Here is an 8,676-nt window from a genome sequence, read left to right as displayed (position 1 = left end):
GTAAAGAAGAGTTCCTGCCGGGTCTCACTACCACAACTGGGGGAAGAACGGAGAAGCCTGCATTTGAAAGTGCTAAGAAGGCCAATCCCCCTGAAGGCACTCTTTAGGTGAGCAAGGTGGGTTAAGAGGAGGCTACAGGGGCAGTGTGGGACTAGGACCCTGGGAGTGCTAGTCCTTGGTCTGTTGAGGTAGGCTAGAGGAAAGCAGAGTCCTTCTGTAGGGATCCCTGAGCTGAGCGCTAAGTCCCAAGAGGAACCAGGGCAGGATCCCTGCACTAGTGGGGAGCTGGGAATCCCAGAATTCCAGACTATCAATCCTATTCCCTTCTTCTGCAGATGGGGAAACTGAAGCTCAGAACTGGAAGAAACAAAAAGGTGCTAGCTAGGGAAAGCCAGAACTCTTGCCTGTCACATCTCTTGCCTGTCAGCCTAAAGCAATTTTAGCCAAAATCCTAGGTCTCAGACCTCCTCTTACAATATAGCCTGGGGCAGAGATAGAGAACAATCTTACAAGGTCCCCACCATCCCGGGAGTTCTGCTGCTGTCCACGGACTGGAGTAAAGCATTTTGGGGTCTCCGAGAAGGCAGTCTAGAGCCTAGTTGTACTGCAGTCTCCCTTAAGGTCATCCTGCTGGGGGCTACCCAGTCCCGAGCCTCAGGAGGTCCCTTAGGGCTGAGTTTCTGGTGGGGGTACTGCTTGAAAAATGACACTGAATCCCTTCTCTAGGTTGGAGAACAGTGCTTTCCAAGTCACTGGCAACTGGATACACCCTGCTCTTTAAGACCCATGGGGGGCTGCCGAGTGGTCTCAGGGGCCCTCAAGGGGTGTCATGGGACTGGGACTCCTCACCCAGTACTGATAATGCATTCCCCGGCACGCTAACCAGGCCAGATATATGGGGGGTGTATACAACCTTGAGTGATCTGTGTAATATCGTGAAAGCAACCTAGGACTCATATGGGCAGGCGTGTGGGCCACACATTTGTGTGTGTGTTATGTGTGAGCATGTGAGAACCTCTATTTGTGAGCACCTGTGCATGTGTAGTAGAAATTGTGACTGTGTACTTGTGCACTGAAGGCTTAGTGGTGACACTGAGAATATACAAAATGTATAATGGGATTTTGGAAGTTTGTGTTGTGAATACAATTGTGGAGAATCTTAGAAAGATACAGGCTGGTTTTAATTGTGACCATGAGATTATGTGTAAAACCCTGCATCTGTGTAGTATTCAGGTTTTATGTGTTTCTACAATATGACTTTGGTCTCTGTGCATGACTGAGTGGAGGATTGGGAGCGGCTCCTAGGTGTAACACAGCTGAAGCGTGATGAGTATGTACCCCGTGGGTGACAGAGAGACAATGCGTAAAATTCTAGGAATGCATGAATGCTGTGTGTACCGTGGCTGTGCATATTACTGTGAGAATACACATACTTTTGGGCGTCTTATGAAGATATGGGCTTTTGTGCATGGCGGCAAAGTTTTGTGAGCCCGTGTGCAAGTACCTGTGTATGTGTAATCTGAGGGCCTAATGTGCCGCTAGGAGAGGCACTGTTGCAGACTGTACTCAGATTAGGACAAAGACTGGGCGTGTGTTGAGGATTGTGTGTTGAGGTCCTTCTCTCCACAGCGTAATTACTCTACCTGCGCCCTCTCTAGAATGCCTCCAGGCTGGGGAAGCTCGGGACCCCGCAGAACCGCCGCAGCAGCGCGCGCCCAGCGCTCCCTCCCCGCGTGCCTCCGGCTCCTTGCTCTGCCCTACCCCAGCGCTGCTGGCGCCAGGCGCCGGGGAGAGCGGGGGGTTTCCAACCTGCCTCGGGCAGGAAACCAGGACCTCCCTGCAACACCGCCCCATGCACCTCCAGGGCCCACAGCCCTCCTGAGCTCCCACAGGTGGAACCAGCAGGCTCAGACGTTTGTCCCCGTCACTCCTGTATGTAACCTCCCACCCTTCATTCACTCCCTTGTCCGGGAGTGGAATTCCACTCTTCCACGCCGTACCAGACCTCGAGGAAAATCGCTTATCCTCTCTGGGCTTCACCTTCCATATCTGTTCAAGGAGAGAGTGGGCCTTTCTCCCTCTGCCTTTGGACTATTAACTATTTATAGGCGCAAAGTAGGCATCAATAAATAATTGTTGAATGAATGGGTGAATGATTTGCCTTCTAAAAAGAGCACTCACATAAACTTCTCCTTTCCCCCTCCTCTCGACTTTGCTTTGGAAAGAGGCACACACCCTCTACCACACTGAGGGAGGGGTGTTGAGCTGAGAAAGGCTAAGAGAACGAGGGACCCAAGTTGGTGGACATCAGCCAAGAAAGGAACCACAGCGGGAGGCAAGACCGAGAGTCCCCAGCCTGAAGCGTCGTCATCCCGGGATTCCCAGATTCCAACGCCAGCCTGGGGAAAGCCCCCAGTGGAGAGAGTCCGGCTGGCAGGGAATGGTCCTACCCCCGAGGTGAAATCTCGGAGGGTCGTGCAGCCGGGCCGTGCCTCTGCGCGTATGCACGAGAGATGCCGGACGTCGCGTTTGCCTGTGCGAGCCGCGCGGTTCTGTGCAGTAGCGGTTCCCTCTCCGTGTGTCGACCGCCGAATGCTGCTGTCTCGCGGTGTGAGCTTCGGGGCCTATGTCTTTAAAGAATCAAAGATTCCTAAGGAGTGATGATCTGGGTAGAGCGGCCCGACGTAGCCGCGCTCCCAAGTCTCGATGTGAGTCCCGCAGACAGACCAGAGGAGACCTGCTGGCCAGATGTCCCGGGCCAAAGGTGGACTTCTCTGCGCCAGCCAGGCTGGCCTTCGGAATGGATCAGGCACCCAGGAGGCCGGAGTGGATCCCAGGCCCTCCAGCAGGGAACAAACCGGTGGATGCCCGTGGACTTGGAGTCCGCCTCCTCCTTCCCGCCCCACCCCTACCCCTGCCTCCGAAAGGCTTCTTCGCTGTTCAGTAGCCGCGTGCCCGTCTGCCTGCGGCTGGGTCAGAATTGGCGGGCTGGTAACGAACCCGTGCACAAGCGGCTCCCAGTATCTCCAGAAAGGGCCGATGACTAAGGGGTGGGGGTGGGGGTGGAGGGCTGGAAGGTGTTAGGAACAACCTTAGGGGCCTATCCTGACTTCAGCTGCGCCCTCTCATCTTCTAGCTCTGAAGCCGAGCAGAGCAGTTGGAGCTCGGGACTGGGAACTGCTGGAATTCCTATGTAGACTTCTAGATGGTCTAGAAACAAGAACCTTTCTTTCTCTGAGCCTCAGTTTCCTTATCTGTAAAATCAAAAGACGGGCTGTAGGTGTAGGCTTTCTTTTCGCTTGGTGATTCTAGATTCCTTTCCTTGGATCCGTGGGGAGGGGGTGGTAGCAACAGTCCAGGGCGTTGGCAAGCCTGTGCCTCAAGTACGTATTCCCCCTGTCCGCCCCCTCAACACCCCCAGCCGCCCGCCCCCCAGCCGAGCCGGGAGCTGAGTGGGAGGGGCAGAGGCGGGGCCGGTCCCTGCTGGCGGACTAGAGTGGCGCGGGCTGAGTGTAAAACCTGGGACAGCCACCCCCCCTTTTCCTTATCCCCACCCCCCTGCCATTGGCTCCCGGGAGAGGTTGACATCAAAGCCGCGGTCTTATATAAGCCAGATCTGCAGGGGAGTCTGCAGAAGGGTTAAACAGGTCTTCGGGCATCTGTGTCCTCGCCCGCGACGGAAACCGGCAAGAAGACGGTGGGCTGCGCTCTCATTTTCAGCCTTGCCCAGACTCTCGCAAAGCCGGCGCCCAGTATTGCGGGGCTCCAGAGCCCACAGGTGGCCCCCAGCAGTCTCTGGGGCGCATGGAGCGACGTTAATAGGGCTGGCGGCGCAGGCCAGTAGCCGCTCCAACATGAACCTCGTGGGCAGCTACGCACACCATCACCACCATCACCACCCGCACCCTGCGCACCCCATGCTCCACGAGCCCTTCCTCTTCGGTCCGGCCTCGCGCTGTCATCAGGAACGGCCCTACTTCCAGAGCTGGCTGCTGAGCCCGGCTGACGCTGCCCCGGACTTCCCTGCGGGCGGGCCACCGCCCGCGGCCGCTGCAGCCGCCGGCGCCTACGGTCCTGACGCCAGGCCTGGGCAGAGCCCTGGGCGGCTGGAGGCGCTTGGCGGCCGCCTGGGCCGGCGGAAAGGATCAGGACCCAAGAAGGAGCGGAGACGCACGGAGAGCATTAACAGCGCATTCGCGGAACTGCGCGAGTGCATTCCCAACGTGCCGGCCGACACCAAGCTCTCCAAGATCAAGACTCTGCGCCTGGCCACCAGCTACATCGCCTACCTGATGGACGTGCTGGCCAAAGATGCGCAGTCTGGCGATCCCGAGGCCTTCAAGGCTGAACTCAAGAAGGCGGATGGCGGCCGTGAGAGCAAGCGGAAAAGGGATCTGGTGAGTCCTGTGGCTTGCACGCTCCAGCCAAGGGTGGAAGCGCGGTGAGCACCTTCAGGCCATGCAGGCAGTCGAAGGAGGCTGTGTTGTCGTGTGTCCGATTTGGAAAGGCTGGGAAGAGTACTGAGATGTTTGGTCACAGTGTGCGATCCTGTGCATGGAGGGAGGCAGATTCGTCATAGAATTCATTTGTAATACGGGATAGTGTTTGTAATACTGAGTGAATAATCTGTTTGGAGCCTCGGACCCTCCAAAAATGCACACACCACAGATTTTGCTTCCAATTTGGAGAAGTCCTAATTCATTCCTGGGCTCTCCTGGAAGCCAGGCTAAGAATATGTATTAGAGTTCTTTACTTTGAGTTTGAATTTATGTGCCTGGACTCGGTTCCTGTTTTCAAAGGGCCTTTGCTGGACCGGCTAGTCTACTTCCATCATTGTACAAATAGGGAAACTGAGGGCCCAGAGTGGGTCGCGGCATGAAGAGCACCTATCTGAGGAGTCCGGGGTGGAGCTGAGGTAAAACAGATCGGGTATTCTACTCAGTCCTGGGCGCGTTCCACTCCCCGTGGACTGGTTCTGAGTACCACTTCAGTGGCTTTGCATGTAAATAAGAGCCACTTCTTTTAGCTTTGGAGATCGCAGTCTCGTCTTGGCCTTCTTGATCCTCTCCAGTTAGGGCGACACTTCCTGGCACTCGGTCTGGCTGTCCCGGGCTGGGGGCGTCTGAGCGCTGGATTTTCAGGCTGGCCAATCAGTTTCTCTAGGTTGGGGCGCTCAGGGCCGCAGCGGAGTGGAGCCAGCTGAAGCGCCCCACCGGGTTTTATTTAACCTGCGGGGTCTGTGGGAAACCGAGGAAAGCTCATCTGGGGACGGGGGGAAAGACAGATAGGCATAGAGTCTCTGAACGGCTGTCCCGGACTGGGGATGGTGCAGGCCGGGCGGCGCCTCGAAAGAAGTTGTTATTGGGCGGATCCCGGCCCCCACGCGTCGCCGCCTCCATCAAGTAGCACCGCTTGGTTCCTGCTGAAAGAGCCGGAAGGAGGACGCTAGGCCAGCCGACTCCCCGCTCTTTTGCCTCGGTATCTAAGGCTCCCAGCTCGGGCTTAGGGAGCCGCAAGCCTGCATCTGATGTTTAAACCAGGTTGGGAGGCTGGCGGAAGTGTGTGGGGGGCAACGAGAGCTGGAGAATCGTGGATTTCCACCCCTCCCTTCCAATCCCCTGCGATCTCCCTTAGGTGTCCTAAAGCCAAACCAACGCGCGTCAGTTTCACCACGCGCAGAACATTTTCCTTACCAAACCTCCCGAAGCTGCCCAGCCCATCCCAGGTCCCAGGAACTCCGCGCATAAAGGCAAATTTAGGAGCCTGTTTGCCTATTTCGCAAACAGAAATCCGTCACTTATTTAAAGACTCCCAGTTACTGCTCCCGACACCATCCCCTCCTCCCCAGCATACCCCATGCCGGGCGATCGGAGCAGAAAAATTAAAACCTGTCTCTCCCGCCTCTTTTCTTGTGTGTGTCCTTTGGCAGCAGCAGCACGAAGGTTTTCCTCCTGCCCTGGGCCCAGGCGAGAAGAGGATTAAAGGACGCACCGGCTGGCCGCAGCAAGTCTGGGCGCTGGAGTTAAACCAGTGAGCCGAGGCCCGCGCCGAGGACCTGGCCAGGCCAGCCACTCCTGGAGCCCCGGGAGGAGAGGAAGGCAGCGGCGAACGCCAGGCTCTGGGCTCCGGCGGCTGGTGCTGCGCATCCCGCGGAGCTTCTGCTGAGCGCCGGCAGATCGTCGGCTGCAATCACACACTTGGATCGCACGTGCAATGTCCTTTGAATTTTTAAAAATACATTAAGAGAAAGAGAAATATATATATATCCACCCCCCGCCCAACCGAGGGCGGCTCTTGGCCACACCATGCAGGAAGGAGGGACTGCCCAACCTAAGGGCGCAAAGACGCACTCTTCCACCCTTTTGGGGCGAATTTAGAACCTCAGCCCCATCCCCTTTCCCTATCTGGCTCTTTCTTTCTTGTCCCTCCAAACGATCCGCCTTGACACCCTATTCTCTAATTAAAATGCAATAAGGAATCAATTCTTTTCTGCCTGAGAAACAGAACCAGATGCAGGAAGGTGAAAGGCTGCCCTTTGTTCTTCTTCGAATCGTGGTGGTTTTATTTTATTTTTCTTTTTGTCGCTGCACTTCCTGTTTAGTTCCAAGGGAAACACTTTCTCTCTTTCTCTGTCTCTCTCTTTTCTTCCTTCTTTTACTTTCTTTTTGTTTCTATCTAAATAAAAGCTTATCCCTGTGTTGGAAAGTTTTTATGTATTTAAACTACCTACCATGCCTGTTGTGCTCAGGTGTTTGTTCATCCTGCCATCCCCAACCCTTTTCTACCTCAAGTCTGTGTGACCACTCACAGCCCCCCTCCCTTTGCCAAAGCAGTATCTATGCTCTTGACTAATAAAACATTTTCTGAAATCATCTGAAGCCTGTGTCATGTCTCAGCCGGGGTCCGTCGCCGACTCCCATGGTTTCTACTAGGTGGAAAGCTTTCTGTTCCTGCTCATCTTCTTTCTATAAATACAAAACCAAACTTGAAACCAAGGGAAGCGGGCAGATAGAGTGTATTTCAAGAACAAAGAGCAAAGTTATCTTTAGACTAGAACGGGAGGTGGGGATAACTTACGAGAACCGGGAAGAACAAAAACGGAAACGAATTAATCTCAGAGGGCCTGGGCTGGGGTTTTTGTGGGTGGGTATTGGTGCTTGTCCGGAGGTTAGTAAGCACACTGGTGTCTGCAAACAGTGGTTTGGAGGGGTTGTTGGGAGGGAAGGGGGCCTAGCACACACAGATGAATCCTATCACTGGGACAGGGTAGCTCAGGAGAGGGGGTGTTGGTCGGGAATACGTTCATGTATGTGAAATTCTTAACACATAGACGTACATGTGACAGTGCAGCAACTCATACGGAGCCTGAGGCTGTGCAGGGGCCAACAAGGGTCTGCTTAGTACAGCTCCAATCACACAGTAAGGACTTGACAAGTCACAACAGCTATTATTATTTTATACCTGAGTAAAATAAGCCTGTGGGTGCTTATATGTTAAATTGAGATATTTAGGTTTCTCTTTAGCAACAAAGCACTCAACCAAAGGTTGTGAGAGCGCATGGATTTGTGCAAAGGGATGTGGGGTATGTGTGTATGCGTGCTCTTTCCGGCACTTGTGCAGGAGAGCCAGTCTTTGTGTCCTCACATATGCACCCATGGCTAGGTGTGGTGGGTATAAATTCAGTGCATTTGCCATGAGTCTTGGATGCGTATTGGGCTAAACTGGGGAGGGCAAACGCAGTCGTTTATACTTCCAGGAATAATAATGTACAAATACTTTGGTTTACGTGCAACTGCGTGCTGGGCACTGCGCTAAGCACTTCTTTGTCTCCCAACAGCTCCCATGGTTGCCCGAGGGAGCGCACGCTCTGCAGCGCCTGCGGGTCTGTGGCGCTCACTGCGAAGGAGGAGGGGACACCCGTGCCGCTCTCTTGGAACTTTCGCTCTGCGCATCTGGAGCCTGAGTGCACGGCTTGGGAACAAGAAAGGCGACCTCAGGCAGCTCCGGGGCAGAGCCTCGCAGGGCACCAGGCGTGCCCCAGGCGCCTTGTCCCAGCGTCGGGGTGAATATGGGACCCCATTAGTCTTGGCTGTAAACACCGTAGCAGGGGCTGAGAGGCCACGCGGGCCTTTCCGGACGCGAAGGAGTTAATAAAAGGTGTTTTATGGGCGCTAGGAAACAGTGGGGGAGGTGTGAGCTTCTCTCTCTGCTCTCGCCCCCCTACTTTTTTCTTTTTTCCCTCTCGCCACCCGCCGCCAGATCAAACAGGCCCGCGATTTAACTAGGGCAACACTTGGCGGTAATGAGCCCGTCCGACGCACCCCTTCCTCGGCCTCAGTACCCGGCCCTAGGCCCCAGAGCCCCTGGGGAGGAGCAGAGAGAAAAATCAGTTTCTTTCTTTTTCTTGTGTTTCTCTTTTCTTTACCTTCTTTCTTTCCGTTGCTTTCTGGGAGTCCGTTTAGAAATTCCGGCGTTTATGGAGAAACACACTCGGGGAGCGAGCCGATCCAAGCCCCACAGCACGGAGGGAAGCTTATCTAGATTCGAACCCAGGACTCCAACTTCGCTCACACACAAACCTCTGGCTATACACAGGTCCCAGCTCCCAGGACTATTTTTAGCACCGTGAAGTATCCTAGGCACGGGAAGAATGCGCATCCTGGTCTTGCTTTCTTA

At 54.8% G+C, this 8,676-nt stretch overlaps 1 protein-coding gene across 2 annotated transcripts; it reads left to right on the top strand.

Annotated features, from left to right (window-relative positions):
- Positions 1-3,570: 3,570 nt before the first annotated feature.
- On the top strand, positions 3,571-6,872 carry HAND1 (heart and neural crest derivatives expressed 1). Of its 2 annotated transcripts, none has more exons than XM_033180695.1 (2): positions 3,571-4,397; positions 5,930-6,872. In XM_033180695.1, the coding sequence occupies exons 1-2, from the start codon at positions 3,855-3,857 to the stop codon at positions 6,032-6,034; spliced, it is 648 nt and encodes a 215-aa protein (XP_033036586.1). In that variant the 5' UTR covers positions 3,571-3,854; the 3' UTR covers positions 6,035-6,872. The 2 variants fall into 2 exon arrangements, with proteins under 2 accessions (XP_033036586.1, XP_033036585.1); XM_033180694.1 differs by having other exon boundaries at positions 3,651-4,397; positions 5,933-6,872.
- The last annotated feature ends 1,804 nt before the right edge of the window (positions 6,873-8,676 follow it).

Source organism: Trachypithecus francoisi, unplaced genomic scaffold, assembly GCF_009764315.1.
Source record: "Trachypithecus francoisi isolate TF-2019V2 unplaced genomic scaffold, Tfra_2.0 Lachesis_group2, whole genome shotgun sequence".
NCBI classification, from domain to species: Eukaryota; Metazoa; Chordata; class Mammalia; order Primates; family Cercopithecidae; genus Trachypithecus; species Trachypithecus francoisi.
Note: the sequence above shows the minus strand (reverse complement) of the source record. Positions and strands in the feature narration are given on the sequence as shown.